General features: G+C 32.7%; 1 protein-coding gene across 1 annotated transcript; it reads left to right on the plus strand.

Annotated features, from left to right (window-relative positions):
• Nucleotides 1–1,552: 1,552 nt before the first annotated feature.
• Nucleotides 1,553–7,683, plus strand: LOC130988304 (chloroplast envelope membrane protein). The gene is made up of 7 exons (XM_057912119.1): nucleotides 1,553–2,766; nucleotides 3,787–3,872; nucleotides 4,680–4,853; nucleotides 5,160–5,274; nucleotides 5,954–6,051; nucleotides 6,390–6,525; nucleotides 7,324–7,683. Exons 1-7 carry the CDS (start codon nucleotides 2,143–2,145, stop codon nucleotides 7,390–7,392), a joined length of 1,302 nt encoding a protein of 433 aa, XP_057768102.1. The 5' UTR covers nucleotides 1,553–2,142; the 3' UTR covers nucleotides 7,393–7,683.
• The last annotated feature ends 18,052 nt before the right edge of the window (nucleotides 7,684–25,735 follow it).

A 25,735-nucleotide genomic window follows, 5' to 3' on the forward strand; every position in this document is an offset into this window, starting at 1 on the left:
GTCATTAATGATATTATTTTTTTTTCTTATTTTAATTATTGGTTTCAACTACAGAATCTAATTTAAATACGTTTCAAATAATTGTTCCAATTTCTCTTTTAATATTTATTAGATCAAACTCTGTTTACATATAAATTTTATAAGACATTTAAATTAGGTCAATTTCAAATAAATATTATAACCTTTTTACTTTAAAACAATTTTATTAAATTTTTTATTTTTGTGAAAAATAATCCATGAAACAAAAAATGCATTAATAATTTCATAAATTTATATTTTAATAGACCCCATCGAATTTCGACGGGTCACTTACTAGTAATAATAATAATAAAAACTAAACGCTTTTATTTAATTATTTTAATATTTCGGAATCAATTTAGATATATTTTTTAGAGAAAACAATTAGACTACGATGAGTTTAAGGCATTGTCTAATACTTTGAAAATGCAAATTCTACTGCGAAGAAAATGTATCTAAATTTATCTTGTAATCCCTCCATCTCATGAAGCTACCAAGTTCTTTTTGGTATGAAAATTAAGAAATTGGTATTTTGTGTGTTAAGTGTGGTAGGTGAAAAAGTGAATAAAGAGTAATTTTTTTGCTACTTTTAGACACTGGTCTTGCTTCGTAGGACAAAACAAAAGAGAAATTTGATATTGCTTCATGGGACCGAGAGAGTATATGACTCGAAATGGATTCATCTGTACTTTTCCCCCTTTATCTAGTGACTTGTATTTTTACAAAAGGAAAATTATATATTTATCCCCAAAGTTTGAAATGATTGTTTTTTTTTTTTGAGAATAAATGATTGTTTAAATTAAAACATTTTTAATTTCGATATATTAGCACCCTAATGAATTTATTAAGTTTCAAATTTAAACTTGGCTGAATTATTCGGTATCAAAAAAATTCTAATTGACTGCTGCAATTCGTGCCAAACTATATAATATTATGGATGATATGAATTTTCTTTTCAACATCACTCCTACACAATGTTGTTTAGTACTTATAAATAACTCATTAAAATTTAATAGTTTGAAGAGCGTTGAAAGCTTCTAATTAGTATTTTTTTTTTCATAAATTACTCAACTAAATAAAAAAATATAAATGCAGCTTCATGGTGAACCCGAACCCATAATCTTAAATCTTGGACATTAATCACCTATGACATATCGCTAAATCAACACACATTCTAATTAGTATTCTTGTAACTCATGAAAGTCATTTTACATGAGTGACATGGTAAAAATAATATTCACAACATTATATATATAGGAGTTCAGCAACCAATTAATTTTTTTGTACATAAGATAATTCGGTTTAGTCTAGATTTGAAATATAATAAATTCATTGAGTATTAATATGTCAAAGTTCGAAAGTTTGTTCTAAATTTGACAATTAATCCAACTTTGAGTGTAAATAGAGTATTTGATTTCCCCTTTACAAAATCCTATATATATGCACAAAAATGCAAATTAAGTAACTGAAAAATGTCTCTTTTGTAGGTGGCGTGTCAAATAAAAATAAATATGATTATTTGTAAAATTATCAGATGATAGAAAAGCGTATGGATACCTGAATATCATACATGCGGAAATATCCTGTATTGAGCTGAGGCTCTTATCCTTGATACGTAGGTTCATAAGGAATTCAGCTTCTACCGAAATAAAAATGAAAATGTAAGGCTCAAATTCCAGTTTAGTACCTAAAATGTGCCATAAATCACAACAATCACCATAACCTCGAAGCTTATTTTTGACGGGTAAACTGGGCAGGTGTCAAGAGGTTTATCTGAAGAGAAAATCAAACCCAAACCGTTATCGTCTCCCTCCTCTTGGCTCTTACTGTCCCTTTAGATAAACCCACAAAACATTATTGTTTTTTTTTTGTTCTTTTCATTTTTCAAGTATTGTACAATCTGTTGTAGTTGGATTAGGTTTCTACATTTTTCTATTTCTTGGCCCAGTTTCTTTGGCCATATTCACTGTTTTATCTTTGAAATTTGAGAAATATGATTGCTACACTTGTGGGGTTTGCGTGATTGGCTGATTTTTATGGCTAATTTCGCGTGTTTATTAAGTTTGTTCGAGCAAGATTGCGTCTTTACGGCTTCATGAGGCTGAAAAATGTGGAGGTTCTTTCATGTTCTTGATGAGCACTTCAATTGTCCTATGTCAAAATCTGATATTGTCTAAGAATAGTTGTGTTTTTGAGAGTTCGTTTCGGTGGGGCAATGCTTGGAGTTCTGGGGTTCAGTTGAGTCGTCGGAGGAGTTGTGGGCTGGTGCCAAATGCCAAGAAAAGGCATGCAAAGAAGAGGAGTTGGTGGCAGAAGTTCTTCTTTGATGAGGATGGGAATTGGCTTGGTTTGAAGGATGAGGATGCATTCGAAGTGCTTGAGGAGGAGGAGGAGGAGCCGAGTGATGTGGGGTTATCTGCAAATGAGAAGTTTGAGGCGTGGAGAAGGCGAGCGGAGGCTATTGTGGAGCTGAGGGAAGCACAGGAAGATGTCAAGAATGAGGAGAATAGGAGGTGGGAGGACTGGATTGTTGATGGAACTTACGATGTTGATGTTAGTAATGGTGCTTCATGGGTTCAAGACTCGAATGGGGCTGTTGGGAAACCGGGAGATGATGTTGAGGAAGATTTTAGGGAAGTGTTTTCTGGTAGAGGGTTGGCTAAGTCTGTGAGGGATTTAGTTCTAGGCAGAGAAGACGATGACATTCTGTATGAAGATCGAGTTTTCCGCTATGCCTCGTTCAATTCGGTGAGTGGGAGTTAAGTTTATTGTCATAGAGTTAAATCAACTTGATTCATAGCCTGTTGTGTTGCTATCCTGTCACATTGTTGTGGGATTTGATTTGAACCTTTCGTTTATTTAGTTTCCTGTGGTAATTATTCAAATATAAGCATCGTTTTGCAGTAACATATCTCCGATGTTAGAACTTGCTGTGATTGCTTATACAGCAATATTTACCTAAGTTCCTATTCCAAATAGTAGAGGATGGCTTATGTTTCAGACGCACTTTCTCAAACTGCTTTTCTAGCTCACATCTGTTGAATAACATATGCTCTAGATGTAGCATTAACAGTGGATCATCAAAAGATTTCGAAGGGATAAAACGTGTTTCATAGTCTAACAACCTCTTGTAGCCAAGCTTCTTTATTTTCCTAAAGTTGGAAGCCTCTAAATTTGGATACGTGTTTTTACCTATTAGCCATTAAGGGTAAAAATCTATGCCACTTAATTATGACATGTGCAATCAGTAACTTCAACATGATTTAATAAATTTGTAAAACTATGTAAAAAAATTTTGTTTGAAGGGATAAAACTACGTAGTATCATTCATCTAGTTATGGATTTGTCTGCTTTACAAGCATTTGGATGTGTGGCTAGTGTTGGCCGTAGCTAATTAAATGTATTCTCTCGAATAGAGCTGAAACATCTTACAGTAGCTAGAGAGATCCTATTGATGTGGAACAAATACCTCTTTTCTCTTATCACTAGATAAATGAGATAAATTAGCTCATCATACCAATGGGCAATATGGAAGAAAGAATCCCCAACATATATATAGTGCAGCTAATAAATTTTGAAAATATTTATATTCGGGTGCTTGGTACTTGTAACTTTTTCATAGAAAAAAAATTCAATAACCGGCTTTGTCTTGTCTAATTATTTGTTTATGAGTAGATCTTGATTAAGTGCTATAATATTGACTTAAATATGAACATTTTTAGGAGTTAATGGTCAAGCACAAATTCATTACATCCTTTTTTATTTCAGGCTAAATTTTTGGCTGTCCTGGTCATTGTTCCATGGGCTGTGGATTTTGTGGTTCATGACTATATTCTTATGCCTTTTCTGGACAGGTACATCTTGTCATACGATGTATTTTCACACTTGGGTTAATGATATGAACTAGCATTTCTTGTTTCTGTAGAAAGAGAATCATTCTTTGTTTCAACTCTTGTTAGGATGGATAGAGAGACACCAATACTTTATTCTCATCCATTAAGTAGCAAAAGGCAACCTGATAAGAATGTTAGTACTTCTTTGAGAAAAATAGTACTCCCTCTGTCCCATTGATAATGGCTCACTTTCTTTTTCCGTCTATCCCATTGGTAATGGCCTGTTCCAAAAAAGGAAACCACCTTCTCTCATAAAACGTTGTGGGCTCCACCACTTTCTATCACTTTTATCCTTTAATCACTCTTCTTCATAATAACTAATAAGTAATAACCATGCCGAACAATAATGAGCCATTATCAATGGAACGGAGGGAGTACAATCTAATATCATAGCTGTCCACATCAAGATTACTTTCAGTATCAAAGAAATTGCTAGCTTTGAACTTAGTAAAATCTGTGAATTTTAACTGAAGTTCTGTGTCAGCAACTTGATACTACTACTTCATGCTACCAAGTGTGATGCTAGCAAGTTGTTGATGTCTTGATCATGGGATTTTGATGCTAGCATGATATATCTTTTTGAACTTTTGAAAAAAAATCTCTACTTCCAGTCTTCCACATTACTAACTTATACTGGTATTGCTAAACTCTTTATATAGCATTCATGGTAAGATAATTCTTAGTGGCTGCAGCTGCCAGCTGCTGACATCTTATTGTTGCATAGTTTTGTCAATGGGGACTTGATGAGTGTTGCGATTTCCTAAGCAGATATGTCGAAAAAGTACCACTTGCTGCACAAGTGCTTGATGTTAGGAGGAATCAAAAGCTTGAAATGGTCAAGGCTCTGAAACTTGAGAAAGCACGATATCGGCTTGAAGTAGAGATTGGTAAATCTCCCCCTCTTTCTGATCAGGAGCTTTACTTGGAGTTACGACATAAAGCGTAAGTATCTTCTGCTTTATATAATAGCTTAAATTTCATGTAGGAAGGGAAGAAAACAATAATAACCATGCTTCATTATGTATAGTTATGATTCATATAAATAGTAGGATCATTGCTACTGTTGTTTTTACTAGAAAAGAAGGTTCAAGTCCAAAATCCTATAGCCTTTTCTCAGTGCTATACCTTTTGATTGTTCTGTGAGGATTTTCTTTTGTAATATGCAGTAATACTCTTTGAGAAAAGTCATGCCGCTGCTCTATCATGCAGCCTAATATGATTCTTTCTGTCTTCTCTATTACCTGACAGGTTAGAGCTGCGAGACGAGTGGAGATTGGAGAACCGTAAAGCATTTGCTAACATTTGGTCGGATATGTTGTTTGGGATCTCGGTATTCGTTCTTCTGTACTTCAATCAGAATCAAGTGAGTTATCATTAAATAATCTGCTCACTTCGATTTTGAGCATTCTTTCTTTGCTCCTTTTTTGAATATGCATGAGAGCGAATTTATTATTTCTCATTTCACAATTCATAAAGAGTTACCTGTGGTCAGTTGAAAATAATTAATTAAATGATAGCAACTGGTAATGTTCAATATATCGATAGAAAAGAATTCTACTTATTACTGTAATTGTTGACGCTTGCCATTTAAGAAGATAGCAAAATTCCCAAAGGTCAAAATTCTACATGAATTTTTTTTTTTCCCCCTCAAGATGATAGAGTGAAATTTTGGAAAATGTTGTTTTCTCAGAGAAGGTAGCTTGTTTGCTAACTAATCTCTTGCCATGCACCTTCCTGGTCAATTCGGAGTGAGAAGTTGTTTTATTGCTCGACGTTTCCTATCACTAGTTTTAAGATGGTATCACATTCTAGAGAATTACCAAGTGAAGTAATGTAAGACCTGCCTGAGATATGACGATTGATGTGTAGTTAAACAATATTGACATTTTATGTTACAATCCTCATAATTTTTTAAGCACAATTACATTTCCTTGAGTTTTAACATAGAAAAGCAAAGTTTCATTATTTGGGTTACATCTTCAGTGATAATTATTTATTTTTATCTGATGATGTCTATGTTTCTCCTACTTGTACTCCTGCAGGTAGCCTTGCTGAAATTTACTGGCTATAAGTTACTGAATAATATATCAGACACTGGAAAGGCATTTCTTATAATACTTATCACTGATATTTTTTTAGGGTAATTTCTCGGCTATTCTCTTTCAATCATCATATTTAATTTCCATATAACTCAGATAAATTCATTCTGTATGTGAAGTTTGTATAACATTTTGCTGTGAGCTTTCATCGTTAACTCAGTTTTACAAAAGTGGACCTTCCCCCACTGTTCTGTTGTCGGGAAACAGTTGTGGTCCAACAGTGAGTAGTCACTGTACTTCTTCTCCGTGATGATTTAAAATAACTAACTGCCTTTAGCTTTCGTCTTGGAAGCATTCTATTCCATATAAAAAATACACTTTAGTATAGCTCTGATAGTTTTCTCTTTCTAATTTAAGCTCATAAATTTGCAACTTGTAGATATCACTCTGAATCGGGCTGGCAGACATTGTTGGAGGTCTTGACTGAGCATTTTGGGCTTGAGGTCGATCCGGCCGCCATAACAATTTTTGTATGCCTAATTCCAGTTATCCTTGATGCTTGTGTGAAGCTGTGGGTACGTTTTCGTTTTACTGTATTATGGTATACGCATTATTAATTTTTATGAAAGAGTTGCTACTCTCTTGCTCTTGTATTGAAGTTTTGTACATGAGATTCTTATTGCAAGGCATGCTTAGATCATTTATTCTATTTGTCAATTTACATGATATTTTGATGTGGCAAAATATAGGCCCTGCAAACTTGTAACTGCATTATGTAACATGTGTACCTTGTTCGGCTTAGTCCCCGAGGAAAAGACCAGTTTCGTTCGTGTTCACATTTACTTTCCTTCTTTTGAATCCTAAATTTAGTGGGACCTGCACACTCGACAGTCCTGCTCTAGATTCCATCCATGCACATGTTAACTACTGCTGCTGCTGCTGCTGTCTTTTCAATTCTTCACTACTTAAAGTTGGTCCAAGATGCCCCATCTTTTGGGTGGCTTTGAATGAGGGTCGGTTCTAATTATATCGCGTTATGAATGCTGCATTCAATTGTGACTGTGTCATTGCTTAAGCATGTCTTAATTCTTCAGTCCCATGCCTTGCTAGTTGCTCGGTTGATAGTTAACTCCCTTTTCCCATAAAGACGGGGGAGAAAAGATGAAAAAGAATTGGACGAAGAATGTTTTCTCATAAGTCTTATTCTTTCCACATGAAAATTTTGAAGCTAAATAGATGGATGAAGCTATTTATTTATTTTAATTTTTGTTTTCATTTTTTTTGGGTTCATTTTACCTAAACCTTACACTTCAAGATGTTTTGAGCTCGCAATCGCATATTAATAATGCTTTCTTTTTTTCTTTGTTTTTCAGATGTTTAAATTTCTGCCAAGATTATCCCCAAAGGTGGCCAATATTTTCCAGGAAATGAAGAGACATTAGGAAGATTTTGCTATGTATATGGGTTCTCTCTCGACTTGGGCTCTCATATTCTTTTCGCATATAAACATTTTTTTTCCTTCATAGAGAGTTCGTTCTCCACAATATTTGTGCACAAGAAAGCCGAACCTTCTTTAAGTGTGGTGGCTTCCTTAGTTTGCTACACGGTCTGTTGTACTAGGTTAGAACATCAGTTGGATTTACATTCTTATACACTCAGAACTCTAGGAAATATTCCTGGGAACAAAAATAATTATGCAGAGCTGCATAAAATCGTCATTATACTTACCCACATCACCTCATCTTCTTTGATGTCAATATTTACTTGGAACTCTTCTACTAGCTTTAGCTAGCTGGACACAGGAAACAGCTAGCTGTAACGAGTTATGGAGCCTTGAGGATTTTCCAAATGTCCGTTTCTTGTTTGTCGTGTATTGGTTAGTTAGTTACAATCTATGGATCTTGTTTTATTACTTGCATTGCTCTCTTCTTTACTGTCATGAGGTGTAGGGCCTTGTAGCATTAAAGGCGGTGATGCAGTGGAAACACATGCTCTGTTGGTTTGAGTCCAGAATGCACATTTATTATATCTTGTATCGAGTTTTGATCAGCAACAGCCAACAGGTGAAGTTTCACTGCAGCCAACAGCCCCCGGATCACGATCATCCCCACCGCGACGATGAAATTGTGGTATGTCTTTTATTTTGGCTTGGTTTACATGTGACTTTCTAACCAGACAAGCTATTCTGGGAAGAAGCTCTTATCTGTATAGGGCCCCCCCTATCCTCATCCTGCTGCATTATTTTTTTACTTCTGACCAGAAAAAACAAAGGCCTCAATTGCTTGCTTTTAAAATCAACTTTGTCCCATGGTTTGTTTTTCTATTTTCCTCTCAAACTTTAATTTGTAATGCTTAATAACTTACACTTTGTTGTATTAATTCTTATACTACAAATATATGATGGTACTGCTCTAAACTTTTCTCCGCTGAAAGTTTAATTTGGCCGAATTTTCATTTTGGGGAAAAATTACAATAAATTGTATGTTTGTGCTATTAGTGTTAGAAATCAAAATTCATGGGAAAAACAAATTATTAGCAAAGTTTAGGATTGTAGAAGCAAGAAAATGAAAAGGTGTGATGGGGCAGAGTGATTGTGGCTACTTCCAAGCGTGTTTTGGAATGGGCAGACTTAAAAGATGAGGGAAGAATTTTGGGGTAATTAATCTGTGTCAACGCAACGCTTTCAACTACTTAGGTGGGCGTGCATTCAAGAATTTTGGAGTGGCTCCACTTACACGTGTGTGGTGTTGCTGTTACATACAATACAATTAAAAAAAGTTGGAGGTAAAATAGGATGCTGCTGCCTATATAGGGCTGAAATATGAGCAACTACGTCTAAGCAAATATAATATACCTACGAAACTATTATTTATAGATGTAATATACCTACGAAATTATATAGCACTGAATTAAGTTCAAATCTTTCATCATTTTTGCAAATTAAACTCAATTTATGAAATGTTGAAATGATGTCCAAATCTTTCGATATGCACCTAAATATAAAAACCTGGGTACAATCGGGTGTACCGTACAATCGAGTTGACCCGCATCCAAAATAGTGTTACTTATACAGTTCGGGTCAGGATATAAGTTCGGGTCAGGGGTCTAAGTGATGATGCAACTAGATTGTACTCAAAACCACCTCGTACTAAATTCGTCCTTATAAAGTTTTTGCATTGATTTAAAGTTGAGATGTATACATTATTGGATGTTGAAATTTGATATTGAAATTTAAAATTAATTGATGTCTTTAGAAGCCCGTTGTGTAGGTTAACTTGTTGTGTTTTCGAGTTTGTTGTTGGACGTCCCACAACTCATTAATTGAGCTGAGACTTTGGCTCGACAAAGTTAGAGGTTCGTGGTAGTTCGAGCTGGAATTGCAGACATTCGGTGACATAACGATAGCCGATAGGATAACAACAACAAACTTCAAAAATCTTCAATTAATTTTGAGTTTTGATGTTTGATAAATATCTAAATATCAATTTCAAATTTATATATTATATGACAACATAATTTTAATGACTATATTTTTTTCTAATTTTATTAGTTTTTTTATCTTCTACTTCTGCCTTTTTTCGTAGGCATACTCTCTTTCCACTTAACTTTTTTTTTCTTTTCTTTTTTGCTCTTTCTTTTATCCTTTTTGTTAAAAAAAAAATGTGTAGTTTGATTAATGATAAAATATTCAACATATGTATCAAATTAAGGATCATGACGAGAGATTTAATTTTATACAATACATTATATATATTAAAAATGAATTTAAAATAAAAAATCGTATGGAAGTAAGAAGACTCAAACTACTTTTTTTTCCTCTTATTTTTGGATATTATCTTTTATGTTTTGGTTTATTTTATTTTCTCTTTTTCCTTTAAAATTTGATTTTATTTAATTTGCATTATTTTATTCTATTTTTTTAGTTTAAATTTTAATTTTTTTTAGAGGTGTTTTAATTTCTTTTATTTATAGCAAAAGTCTGGCATCATTTTATATTTATATCTAAATAATATATAAAGGCACAATTTTAACGAATATTTTTCTTTAATTAGTGTAAAAAAATAATTTATTTTGATATATTAAAAAATAGTTGAAAATTGGTGGGAGAAAAGAGAGAAAAAAAAAGACAGGAGAAAAACTCCTTTTTATATAGATATAGATAGATGTTTCAAGAGAGGGAATTAATGTGTAAAAACGTTAAAAGTTTGAGAAATGATTTGCAATTAACCCTAAATGCTAATTGCCTATATGTAACGCTGCATTTATCTACAATTTTTTTTCTTTTTTTGCCTACATATATGTTGTGGATAGATTTTTTTTTTCGAGGCAAATTGTATTGCTAGAAATATGGCTATGTAGTTTGATGTGATATATGATACTGTTATTATTTGCATATGGCCTGATCTTGTTTGTATAGTGATACTTTGGCAGTTTTGCATCACCTTCGAAATTTACAAATATGGGTAGACCTTTATGGTTTATTCCGTTATTACACTTGTGGCCTGTTTTTTAATCTTCTACTTACTTTATGACCTGACCTTCAAAAAATAGACAAATATGATTTGACATTTACTCTCATTAATATATATATATATATAGGGAGCAGATAATGTAGATTCACACTCTTATCATATTATATAGATTTTAAATATGAACTATAGAATATGTGTATGTGGGGCACTAGGAGGGTGATACGTGTCAAATGTCTTTCAATAACTTTTAAAGCAAAATACACGCATGATAAAATATGAATAAAATTTTCACCCAAAAAAAATGGTTGAAAATTCTTTTTTTTTTTACACGGTCGTCGCCATAATATGCATAATTGAACACAAATATGCACAAATCTAAACACATATATGCATAACGTATTCATGAAAATATATGACCAGTCAGGTGCCACTCGCTGCTGGTCACCTGACAGGTAGCATAGTGCTATACATATTTGTATTTATATGTATGGATATTTGTGTTCAGTTATACGCATATGACTATGCGACACCGTCTGGTGGCTCTCGCCGCTGGTCACCTGACGAGTCGCATAGTGCTATACATATTTGTGTATAACGTTATATATATATATATATATATATATATATATATATATATATATATATATATATATATATATGTGTGTGTGTGTGTGTGGGCGCGCGCGCGCGCGTGTTTATGTATATACATATTTGTGTTTTAGTATAAGCATAACTATTGCAACGGCGAACAAATGTTATACATATATCTGTTTATGTATATGCATAATTATGACTGCAATCATGCAAAATAATAATAATAATAATAATAATAATAATAATAATAATAATAATAATAATAATAATAATAAAGGTCTTTGTCATTGCATATTTGTGATTTTAATTTTCAAAAAAATTATTCATATTTCACAGCTGCGTGTATTTTGCCTTGGAAAGCCTTTGTCAGGTGTCGCGTGCTTAGTGCACCATGTAAATAAAATGTGTGGTTCAAATTTGGACCTATATACTATAAGGGGAGTGAGATCTACAAGATCTCATTCTTATATATATGGGAGGGCTACGGTATAAACACTTCTTAACATATAAAATAAGAACTAGCTAAAATGTATGAATTACATATAGAATATGTATGAATTCACTGTATAGATGTATGAATTGCGAAAAATAATTTTTTTGTTACCTATAAGATTCGAACTCGGGACCATGAATTCATCCAAAAATGTGATGAATCAACCGTAGATCTTGATGATCTAAGGGCTGAAAATGGTTCTTATTTTATATTCTAAGAAGTGTTTTTATTTTAGCCCACCGTCTTGATGAATCAAAAATGTGTTTATATATATATATATAAGGATGAGTTATACTAAAAATGTTATCTTTCATGATAAATGAGAATGATTGAATAAGCCAGTATATAGTGTTGCATAAACTGTTTGTAATGACTGAATAACATTTTTACATGGGTTCGAATCCTCGAGGGAGTGAAAATTATATATAATTAATTGAATTTCGTTATTCAGTCATTACAAGCAGCTTATTCAACATTATATACTGGCTTATTCAATCATTCTCATTTCTCACAAAAGATAGCATTCTTAGTATAACTTTTTCCTATATATATATATATATATATATATAGGGGAAGGCTAAAATAAAAATCAAAGATAGACTATAAAATAGGAACCATTTTCAGCCCTTGGATCATCAAGATCTACGGTTAATTCATCACTTTGTTGGAATAATTCATGGTCATGAGTCCGAATCTCATAGGTAGCAAAAAAATTAATTTTCGTAATTCATACATTTACATAGCGGATTCATGGGTGTTCTACATATAATTCATACATTTTAATTAGTTTATAGTTTATAGTGTAAGAGGAGTTTTCTGAATAGCCCTCCCCTATATATATATATCTTGTATTAATTTTAATATGACAAACTAATACTCCCTCCGTCCACGAAAAATTTTCCGTAATTTTCTTTTTGGTTCATGCACAAAAAACTTATCACTTTCATTTATAATAATAGGGTCCACACAACTCTACTCATATTTAAAGTGAGACATTTATTCCCACTTTAAATATGAGTAGAGTTGTGTGGACCCTATTATTATAAAAAGTGAGACATTTATTCCATTCACAACTCCACTAACATTTTTTTTTAAACTCGTGTCGTTCACAATATGACAATTTTTTGTGGACGGAATATGTATGTATATCTAGTATAAACATATTTAAACTATATTGACATATTTATTTTAAAATATAATTATATTTTCAATTAACAATAGATTGATTTAAAAAATATAATTATGTTTCCATTTATTGAAACTCTAACAATTTAGTATTCTTGAGTAAATAGTAGCAAAATGATTTAGTGTAATAATCGTTAATAGATGGTTTCATATTGTCGTATTCTTTTGAAGTATAATTACATTTCCATTTATTTTAGATACAGTAGAGTGAAAAAATTACCCTTTACATTTGAGGTAACATGGATTCTTAAATTGAATTTGAAGCATAAAAAAAGTCTCTTCTTGGTGAAATATATTGGATTCTATTTTCATTAAACCCACGTTTGATTGAGTGTTTTTAAAAGTTGGAAAGGGAATCAAGTAATTGAATTCATTACTTGTTGTTTAGTTTGAGTAATGAGATAATCATTATCCTTACTTGAGGGTAATCCAATCACCCAATTTGTTACCCCTTAAAATAGAAGGGAAACAAAAAAAGAGAATCTCTTACTAATGATTCATTGTTAAACTAAACACTCAATAAAAGTAATGATTATTGTTACCATTCCACTCATTTATTTGATTGAATTCACTTTCCATTCCTCTATTTGAACCAAACGAGCACTAAAAATACGAGTTGTCTTTTCATTTGCTTTGATATGATCTAGTATGTACACCTTTGTTTATTGTGCGAATTATTTAAATTCCTTCCTAGTATAAATTCAATTCATCATACGATGTTACTTTCTCAGTTCATGAAAAAAAAACTCCCTACCTATTTTTGGACTATACCTCACTACTTATAATTACTTATTTTTCACTTTTTCACAACTCTCAATATTAATTATAACACTTTTTCACCACTCCCAATACACTCAATTTTTTTTTCTTTACTCTCAATACACTCAACTTTTTCTTAAAATCCGTGACACTTTCTCCTAGGAAATTCTTTCATGGACGGAGGGAGTATATTGTATCTCAAAAACTTAATGACACACCAAAGCCTACAATTAATGAATCACGTGATATAATTTCAATACGCATAGAGTCACATGTATATCTATGTGTGCATTTTAAAGTTCAAGAGAGGTACAATATCTTGGTATATAATTCATCTACCAATATCATTTAATAATATGACATATATACTCTCAACTTTCAAATCTATCATAGTTTTCTAAAATACGCACGGAGGCGTAGAAGAAAATCCCATTGATCTGAATATTACAATATTAATTATAGATTGGCAATTATTATGTTTTGACTGAGACTCATGAGTAGTGACAAGTCAACTCATCGAAAATGAACTGAAGCACGTACAATATATACCCCATTTCTGAACCATTTTATGGGTCGATCGAGTACAATGTGTTGTGGGCTCTCCTTCAAAAATGTTTCTTTTTTTTTTCTTCTAAATTTATATGTTTGTTTCTTTCTATTTTTCTTTTTTAATTCTAAAGAATAATAAGAAATTGAATAAAACTTAGATATGTAAAATTAAATAAAGATGCCGAAGAAAACACAACAAACAAAATAACACCAGACGCAATGAAATGCTATTTTTGTAACATAATTATAACTATGTTTGTGAATAATTGCAGAATCATAATTATATTTAAGTTAGGGTGCGTTTACTTTCAGAAAGAATGGGAGAAAAATATAGTATATTTTTACTCATTTTCACATGTTTACTATATATATGATTAAAAAAAATTCTTTGGGCATGGTGGAATATTTTCTCGAGCAGCTCCTTCTCACTCATTTTCTCTCTAATGTTGGATAATTTATCCTAGGGTAGAGGTGTAAAAATATTTTTCAATATTTTTTTCATCTTTTCATCTCTAGTTACATATGATAAAAAAAAATGAGAAAAAGAGTAATATTTTCTCATATTTCCTTACCCATCATTTTCCAATGAAAATTTTACAATTAAAGTAAACGCACCCTTAATGGCATAATTATAAGTACATATTCATCAAAGAGCAAATACTCCATTCATCTATGATAAAATTTTCTAAGAGGGAGTGACACGAATTTTAAAAATAGGTTGTTGAGTGTATTAGGAGTGGTGAAAATGTGTTATTTTGTTTTAATTTGTATTGAAACTGGTGAAAATGTTAAAAAAAAAAAATAAGGATAAATGAAGGATTATAAATAGTGGGGTATAATCCAATTTTTTTTCCGTGAATATCTCAAAAAGAAAAAATCGAAAGTTTTATCATGAATAAATAGAGTATATAGTATAAAGTTCAGAACAATATGTGCACCATCAATATATAGCACATTATTCAAAAACTTATTTTATTAATTACAAAATATAGTACGATTGGAGATGCTTAAGTTTTATCACCCCCCCCCCCCCCCCCAATGTATTACATTTTCTATGTCCCATAAAAGTATGCACTTTTTGCTATTTTAATACGTCCAATAAGAATATACCTTTTATTTTTTGAACACTACTCCACCACATAATCTTTATTTTTATCTCTATTTTATCAATTTATTCACAGTTTTATCACACATGGCTTTACCAATAAATTTCTTACTTCACACATAATACATTCATATAATATTTATTTAAACATGTGCTATGTGGGACATAAAGAATATAAATTACTCAATTAGTCAAATGATTTTTAAGAGAATATGGTTTAAGATATCCTATGATTTTCCATCTATATATCAAGATATACGGTAAATCAAGTAAGATTAACTCATATATATATATAGGATAGAGTTTTATGGAGACCATCAAAAATTTGAAGAACGAAGACCAAATCATGTGCGTCGATCTTGGTATATCCAAGGGTGATGATTCATCTGGTGAAGATTTGATATTTTCATTAATTGTCATAGATATAGGCAATCAAATCTTTTATTTATAGAATATTATTTTGATGAAGAGTCTGTTACGTGAATAATGCATCCACATATTATATTCATTGATATGTTCGTAGAAAATACTAATGAACATACTAATATTCGTTGATATGTTCGTAAAAAAATAAATGAGCATACTAAATTTCGTTGATATGTTCGTAAAAAATAAATGAACATTCGTCGATATTTTCGTAAAAATATAAATGAACATACTAATGTTCATTAGTATAATAATATTTATGTGGAGGGAGCTAGGGTGGCTTATATCTTGTTGGATAAAGGAAAACTCTACCCGACCAATGAGATGCTGCCCGCTACATAATATGTCTACATCTTACGGCTACTACCACTGAGACGCTGCCTGATCGGCTGCCCGCTATGCTAATTTTAGCTCACTCTTTAGTTGCAAATTTGCATTCCCTATATTTCCGGTCCAATAAAGCCTACCTAGTCCAATTTTTTACTTCCTATATTACCCCTAACACAAATAATTGTTGCTACTATTAAATTACAAATTTACAATGTTTTAGATATCAGTAAAATAATATCTCAAAAGAAAAAAAAAAGATATCAATGAATTAGTATAAATAAATAGAGTAATAATCATCATAGGTGTATACCTGTATTCTTATACGGACGTGTTTGTTTTTTATCCCTCTAAATAATGGGATAATAGAAATTTATCATTTAAAGTGAGGACCGTATATTTTATATCTTATTTAATTTTAATGATAATATATTTATCGACTCCTTATAATAAGGTGTAAAATTACACCACTCTTCCTTAGGTATAAAATTGTCCCTTTCTCAAAGAAAAAATGTGTTGCTCGAAAACTTATACTCCCTCAGTCCCATAAAAATATGCATAGTTTATTTATAATAATAATTCTCCCACTAAACATCACAATCAATGTGAGACTTTTTCTCCACTCACACCATATTTTACATCACACTATATTTTACAGGATTTCTTAAACTCGTGTCGTCCCAAACTATGCATATTTTTATGGGACGGAGGGAGTATCATCTATCAGAATTTTTTATTACGTCAAAGCAAACGAGATATAATGTACTGAATGGAACTTATCCCTTCTTTATACTTCAAAGCAAACACACCCTATTAATATGTAGTAAATACATGTGTACAAGAACCACTATAAAAAATCACCAGAATGTTATTTTATTTTAATTTTTGTGTCGCACTAGAATATTAATTATGTTTGCTAATCTTATGTTTTCATTTTGTATTACATTTTCATATGATTCTATTTTTAGGGTGTGTTTAGTTTGATGGAAAAGAAGGGAAAAATATACTCCCTTCGTCCTACTATAAGTGAGACCTTTTTTTTGGGCACATAAATTAATAAAGGTGTATTTTGTGTGTAGATGAAAAAGTGAAAATGTGTTTACAGGGTAAAATTTTTACCCAAAAATGAAAGAGTATCACTTATGGTGGGACACCCAAAATAGAAAGAGTCTTACTTATAGTCAACGAATGGATTATTTTGATCTATTTTTTACCATTTTCATATGTTTATTATTATGGAAAATTTTCTTCGAGTATGATGGAATATTTTCTCGGGCAGCTCATTTTCTCTCCAATGCTGGATAATATTATCCTATAACATTTTCTCATCTTTTCATTTCTACTGAACATATGATAAAAAAAAATGATAATATTTTCTCATTTTTTTTAATTCAATTTTTTCCAATAAAAAAATTTACAATAGAGTGCGCTTACTTTTGTTGTAAAATTTCAGGGTGCGTTTACTTTGATGGAAAATGAGAGAAAAAATATATTTTCACCCATTTTCTAGCATTTTCACATGTTTACTATGATGAAAAATTCTCTCCGAGCATGGTGGAATATTTTCTCGGGTAGTCTCTTTTCACTCATTTTCTTTCCAATGTTGGATAATTTTATCCTAAGGTAGGGGTGTGGAAATATTTTCCATCATTTTCTCATCTTTTCATCACTAGTAAACATATGATATGATAATAACAGGAGAAAAAGGATAATATTTTCTCATATTTTCTTATTCATCATTTTCCAATGAAAATTTTACAATCAAAGTAAACGCACCTTCAATAGAAAAGGATGGATAAGAAAAAATGAGAAAATATTAAAATTTTCTCCTTTTTTGTTATCATATATTTACTAGAAATAAAAATATGAGAAAATGTTGGAAAATATTTTCACACCCTTAGGTAAGGATAATATTATCCAACATTAACGAGAAAAAGAGTGAAAATGAGTTGTCCAAGAAATTTTTTCACTATGCCCGAAAAAATTAGAAAAATAATGTAAACAATATACAGAGTATATGTAATGACTTGGGTGTAGTTCGTCATTTATACTATATTAAAAAGGCAACTTTCAATTGAAAATCAATTTCAAAATTAAGTGGCAATTTTGTAGTTATAATAAAATTGAAAGTTTATTTGTAAACTATATTTTTTTTCTTTTTATTTTCTTTTTCTTTATCTGTTTTGTTTTATTTTATTTATTTATAAAATTATGAAATTGGACTAATTATAAAATATTTAATATGCATATCAAATTAAAGATCACGAGAAGAACTTTAATTTGATATATTTTATGAAAGTATTTAATTTGAAATGTAAAAATTATATTTATTTAAAGATTAAATGTTTAGAACATTATCTCTCCTCTCTCATCTTTTTTTCAATAAATCTATTTTTCACTTCTTTTCTATTTTTATTTTTATTTTCATTTACATTCTTTTAACTTATATATTTTTATTCTTTTCATAATATCATTTATTATTATTGTGATTTTTTCTTAGTTTTTTTATTTTTCAATATTCAACTCAAATATAATTAATTAAAATTAATTTTTATTACATTTTAAAATTTGATAAGAACTTTAATTTGATATATTTATTAAATATTTGATTTAAAATGTAAAATTATATTTATTTAAAGATACAATCTCTCTCCTCTCTCATCTTTTTTTTAATAAATCTATTTTCACTTCTTTTCTATTTTTATTTTTATTTTCATTTATATTCTTTTAACTTATATCTTTTTTTCCTTTTCATAATATCAATTTTTATTATTGTGATTTTTTCTTAATCTTTTTTATTTTTATAATATTCAACCCAAATATATTTAGTTAAAATTAATTTTTTATTTCATTAATAAATATGATAATTGAGCTGGTTGAGTTGGTATCAATTTTATATAAATATAGAATATAAAGGTTCAAATGCTAGTTAGATATCAAACTCCATCACTCATATTTTCCCAAATAATAATTAGAAAAATATTGTACTTATGATGAAATATTAATTTGTTGCTGATGCTGTAATCTTTTTATTCGTTTTATTTACTGTATTGGTATCGTAAATTTAAAGAGCAATTAATGTCGCTGAAATTAATCCCGTTTAATTAATTGGGCATCTTTTTTAACATGTGATTAGTAGGCCAACGACAAATAATGTTTATATTTATATATAAAGCTGGCGTTTGGTAAGATTTGGTGGTAACTTTAAATGGGACAAGGTACATTCTTGGACTTTTTATACGATGGATTTTGTTTTTTGTTTGTCAAATTAGCCTCCGAAACTCAATAATTAACTAGGAACTAGTAATTAATAGTAGGCTGGTTACAGCTGACGTTGAAACAGTGAAATGATTAATGTTATCAATATAGGGATTACATCAGCTATAGAAAATAAATATTACATCAGCTATAGAAAATAAATATTAGGGTTATATTGGCATGGGTTATTGGCACATAAATACTTGAATTTTGGATTCATTCTAATTTTTAACATGAACTTTAAAAAATATAAAAAAATATAACAATTTATTGATTATAATAATTTTAACAAATTCTATTTGATCCAGTCAAATTAAAACCTACTTGGCATGCCAGAATGTTGATTTGGACAATTTGAATTGTACTCCCTCCGTCCCACGAATCTTGACACGTTTAATTTCGGCACGAGAATTAAGAAGTTATAGATTAGTGTTTTAAGTGCGTAGTTAATAAAGTATAAAAGTGATAAAATAAAAGAGAGAAAGTAATAAAAGTGATCAAGTATGAGAGAGAATGTAATAATTATTACCTTATTTGGAAATGTGTCAAGATTCGTGGAACGGCCCAAAAAGGAAAACGTGTCAAGATTCGTGAGACGGAAGGAGTAGTAATTTTAACACGAATTCGAACTATTGAATTATATTAAATTGTAAGACATTTATTTTCGTTTGTCTCGAATTGTATCTATAAAAATAAATAAAGCTCATGTTAAAATTACTACAATTAATAAGTTGATGTATTTTTTGACACTTTTTAAAGTTCATGTTAAAAACCAGAATTGGTCTAAAGTTGGTGTATTTATGCCCCAATAAATACCCCAATAACCCTATAGGGAATAGATCATATGGAACCTTTTCCCTTAGGTAGTATGTAGTTCCTAATCTCATCCATCCATCTCGTTGATCCTACGGCTAATATTCACCCCTTTCTTTTTCATCTTTTTAACTTAAAAATTTTATAGTAAGGATGGTCAGCCGATTTTGTTTCTTTCTTTCACGTGATTTCTTTTTCCATGTTTTTATTTTCTTTCTTTCTTTCTTCTTCTTCTTCCTCCTGAGTTGCGATATGCTACGGCGTGGCGGTAGACGATGATGGCTGATGTGACCACCGACGAGTTCTCACGTAATGATTCGAAGATATATTGTGGTTATGGTAAAATGGACAATGAAATTTTGATAGAAGATTGAGGGTTATGGTGGTGGTTTATGGCGGAGTTCGCCGTAAATTGGAGAAGGAGGCGGTGGGTTATAGAGGAGTTCACCGGAAACACGAAGAAGAAGGTTGCAAAACTAGTGGAGGAGAATTGGGAAGGACTTTGCTATCAAAATTAAACCATGCATATTGTGTCAATAAATCCGGCATATTGTATTAATAAACCCTGCATATCATATTAATTAACCATGCATCTTTTTTCCTGAAATATGCTATGTTTAAACTTAATCATGCATATTGTGTCAATGAATCCTGCATATTATATTACTAGACCATGCATATCGTATCAATAAACCGTGCATCTTATGTAAATGAACTGTGCATCCTATGTTTAAACCGAATCATGCATTCATGTTCAATCAACCATGCATCTCGTGTCGATGAACCATGCATCATTTTCCTAAAATATGCTATGTTTAAACTGAACCATGCATTCGTGTAAACTGAGCCATGCATATTGTGTCAATGAACTCTACATATTGTGTTGATGAACCATACATCTCGTGTTAATAAACCTTGCAACAACAAAATATAACAATGCATGACTAATTGCAAGAACCATGCATGTGACAAAACAGAACACTACATATTGCACAACATACAATGCATATTTTGAAACAGAATCATGCACGACTAATTGCAAAAAAAAAAAAAAAAAACGTAAAAATGATTGTTTTGCCCCTCCGTGTCTCTTTTTAAATGATATCTCATTATGTCATCAGCACATGTCATTCAACTGTGCAGTCCGCCCATTTTAATTAATGGTTTAGATTTTAATCTATATACTACATAAGGGAAAGGTTCTATTTAAGCCTTACACTGTATATATATAGAATGGTTCCAATGAGATCTCTCATATATGATGAGATCTCAGATTGATTTGTAGGTATTGATTTAAGGGGCAAAATGAGATATACTCTTTTTGAAAGAAAAAACATAAAAAATACTCATTATTTACAAAACAACAAATTATACCCACTTAGTATATTTTTACCCTTATATATCATTCCTGCATTGCTCGATACTGAAACGTCGAGCACTCAAGTGTCGAGCATAGACTGTCGAGCATCGAGGTGTCGAGCAATAGTTCAAATTAAACTATTACTCAATACCTCGAACATCGCGTGTCGAGCGTTGAGCACTAAACTGTCGAGTGAGGCGGAGGCGTCCAGCGTCGAGCAATAGTTCAAATTGAACTATTGCTCGACATTAAGCATCGAGCACTGAACCGTCGAGCATTGGACTGTCGAGCACTGAACCAACGATCCACTCTCCGCCACAAACAGAGTTCAGAGTCGCATCAATCTCCTATGAATGGCCAATGAAAACCTTCTCATCCCATGTTCCCAATCAAAATTCACAGATAATCGCAAATTCAAAACAAGAAAGAAACCATGAACCCAGATGAGACTGGGAATTCAATCTCTCCGCCGTTATTTCTTCTTCCGCCGGCAGTTTCGACGCCATCAGGGTAGTGGAATTCGACGGAGACGACGCCCGACATCATAGACATAAGAGAGAGAAATAGAAGAGGAAACATGAATGGGAATTCAATCTCTCCGTCGTTATTTCTTCCTCCGCCAACAGCTTCGATGCCATCGGGGTAGTGGAATTCGACGGAGACGGTGCTTTCTTAGCCACCGACCAGGGGAGAGAGAGAGAGAGAGAGAAGATGAAGGACTGCGATTTGGGGAGGGGAATGGTGCTTGTTTGGGAATTTTTTTTTTTTTTTAAGGGTATAAGTATCAAGTGTTTCAAAAAATGAGTACTATTTTTATGTTTTAATTTGTGTGGGTATTTTATTATTTTTATCTTTGAGAATGGGTGTTCTCTACTAGGGCTACTTATTTGGATATTGGATATTGGTTATATCTGAACCGAACCGAAACTCATTGGTTATCGAGTAATCGATACCCGATATTTGACTAAATGGTACGGTTATGGGTATGAGTATTGAGATTTTTTGGTTATCGGATATACCCGATAACCGATTGGGTATACCAGTTTAACCGATTTAATTAATTTTAAAATTATAAAATATAATTTTATTAATATAAATATATTTAATTTGATATTTATAATATAACTACAACTTTACGTGAAATGAAATGTAACAATTTAAAAATTAATAATTAAATAAACTTATTAATAGTCAAAGTATAATAGAATAATCAATAATAAACTATTAAACTCTATTAAAATATTAACTCAACTCAATGAAATCATTAACTTTTTCATCGCATCATCTCACGAGGAATCGTGAAGGTGAATTGATTAAATAAGTTCTACCAAATAGCTACAATTTAACATAGCTAAATTTTTTTAATGGTGTTTCGGTTACCCATTTAACCGACTCATATAACCGTCCCATTTAACCGATAACCGAATACCGTTTGGGTTTGAGTAAAATGCTAAATTTTGGGTACGGGTACCCGAATTTTGGGTACAGTTATCACGTACCCGACCCGTTCATCACCCCTATTCTCTACCATTAACTCTTGATTTAATGCATCCTATGGCTGATATGTATCTAGAGGGGAATTTTTTTACCTGGGTTCGAATTCTGGATGGAGCGAAAATTTTACTAAATTTTTTAAGATCGTTATTCAACACTATATACTACATTATTCGATACTATATATTGACTTATTTATTAGTCTCACATCTCACAAAAAATAGCAATCTCACTAGAACCTAACCCTATGAACATATGATCGTGGACAATTATAATACATAAACAATCACATTAGTTGATTTATATCTTGTATAGGTGTTATTTTTAATAATTCACGATCTAATAATCTCTTGTTCATATATTTTATGTGTTTGTACATATATTGTAACAGCCCGGCTCCAGACTTGACGGCTGTCCCCACAGACCAATACGAGTTTTTTCTAGCGTGTTTTGTTCTCACTCGCACGCTCCCTGAGAAACTTCTCAGGGGGTCACCCATCCCGGAATTGCTCCAAGCCAAGCACGCTTAACCTTGGAGTTTCTTCCGTGTGGGCACCAGAAAAGAAGATGCATCTTATTGATATGAGTAGCACCTATCAAATCACTTAAGCTCTCCTCGAATATGCAGTCCCATACCTGCATATTCTCGGAATCCCTCTCGTTCGGGTGTGTTCCGGTTCATCCATGCGCCCCTCCGCTTGGAAGTCTTAACCGGAGCCGCTCTTTGTCCGTGCCTCTTTGCACCGGCGATCACTCCGTACTTCATCCCCGGGCGTCACATATATAGTTCTCATATCTAATCATCTCTTGATCATATATATATACTCCCTCCGTCCCTGAAATAAGTTCATCTTTTTTCATTTTGGGACGTCCCCCAAATAAGTTCCTCTTTTTTTCTTTCTATTTTTGGACAACTACCCCACCACTAATAATACTTTATTTATTCTTACTTTTCACTTTTTCACCACTCCCAATACTAATTATAACATATTTTTTTCCACTATCAATACATTTTACCATTTTCCTTAAAACTCGTGCCGTCCCCAAAGAGGAACTTATTTTGGGGACGGAGGGAGTATAATATAAGAATGAAATCATGTAGTACCCAAATCTTAAGTAGTGTATAGTACCAATTATGGACCTACATTTTGTCCATGTGGCGCACCAAGAACCTGACACATGGTAGAGGACATTAGTGCTGCCAAGGGCCGCCCGGAACCGGCGGTTCGACCCTGAACCGGCCCGCCGGTCAACGGTTCCGGCCCGGACCGTTGACCGACGGGCCGGTTCAGGGCCGAACCGCCAGTTATCCGGGCCGGTTAAGGTTCCCATTTCCCCCAACCCTGAACCGCCGGTCCGGCCCGCCGGTTCGGCCCGGAACCGCCGGTTCCGGCACGGGGGCCGAGGAGAGCAGCTGGGGCGCAGGGGGGGCAGGCGCAACAGGCGGCGGGGGGGAGGGGGGAGGGGGGGGCAGGGGGCTAGGAGTAGGCGCCTAGCCTTTTGACCGGCCTTCTCTCCTCCATTTCAAAGTTCAAACTCAAACTTTACCCTCTCCTTCCTCAATTAACACCACACCAGACAGGCAGACACACACCCACCCACCTATAACCGCACCCTCTCTCTTTCTCGGCCCTCCTGCCGCCGCCACTTTACGCCGTCGCCGGAGCCCTATCGCGGCCAACCACCAGCTTCTTCCTCCTCTCCCTTTTCTTTCTATCTCCTCTCTTCTCACACCCAGCGCCACCGCGCGCCCCCTCTTCCGGCGAAACCTCCGCCAGCCACCGCCACAACCACGCTTCTCCCTTGTCACTCGTCCGGCTAGCAGCAGCACCGCCATCGCCGCCCCCGCGTCGACAGCAGCACAGCCCAGCCGCCGCCTCCCCTTTTCCAGATCTAGCACCGCCCATCCGCCTCCTCTCTCTCTTCCCTCGCTTTCTCAGCCAGGTCAGCGCCGGCAGTAGCGCGGCCGTGACAGCAGCGATGCCGCCGCTGCACCTCCCTTCGCCTCTCCGATTCGACAACAGCTGTTTCACCAACCTTCATCTCTAATACTCTTCTAATTTTATTCTGGGTTGCTAATTTGATTTTATTCTATTTTAGATTAAGTAAGTTCAATTTATCAGGGCATCTGATTTTGTGAATCACAGTGTTGGGTATTTAAGAATACAAAAAAAATTATAAAAAAAAAAACGAAAAAGCCCTTGAACCGCCGGTTTTCGGCCCTTGAACCGCCGGTTCTCGGCCCGGACCGGAACCGCCGGTTCAGGGTCAGAAAACCGGCCCTTTTAATTTCATCCGGGCCGGTTCAGGTTCGCCGGATTCCGGACCCTGAACCGGCGGCACCACTAGAGGACATCCAAGTCAAAATACACGTATGTGTAAAATCGGAATAAACATTACAAATATTAAAAAAAGAAATTGAAGCTAACATGTTTTTCATGCATAAGTTTGCACAAAAAAATACATAACATAACACAAAAATTCATAACATTATATACAAAAATGCATTGAATTTTGCGACCAATCAGGTATCTCATACCGTTGACCCTCCACACCCCCTATCAATTCTTTAATTTTTTTTAAACTGACATAAAGGGCCGTGTATATTATTTTCAGATTTTATATTTATGAAGGGTCGTGTATTTTATATGAAACACGATAGAATTTTGTTTATATACATCTCAATCACGAGTCCTTGGTCTCATGTTAGATAACATCCAGAGTGGCTATTAAGTACTATTCACTCCGTTTACAATAGATATGATATTTTTGTTATTTTCGTCTGTCCATATTAAGTGTGATCGTTTTATTTTGGGACATACTTTTATATTTTTATTTCCATTCACATATAATATTTATAAAAAATTTACCTTACAAATTATTTATTAATTAGTTAATTAATTAATTTTAATAAATTTATTTCTTCAATTTATATGTATTTTTTAATATT

This window comes from Salvia miltiorrhiza, chromosome 1 (assembly GCF_028751815.1).
Source record: "Salvia miltiorrhiza cultivar Shanhuang (shh) chromosome 1, IMPLAD_Smil_shh, whole genome shotgun sequence".
Classification (NCBI taxonomy): domain Eukaryota; kingdom Viridiplantae; phylum Streptophyta; class Magnoliopsida; order Lamiales; family Lamiaceae; genus Salvia; species Salvia miltiorrhiza.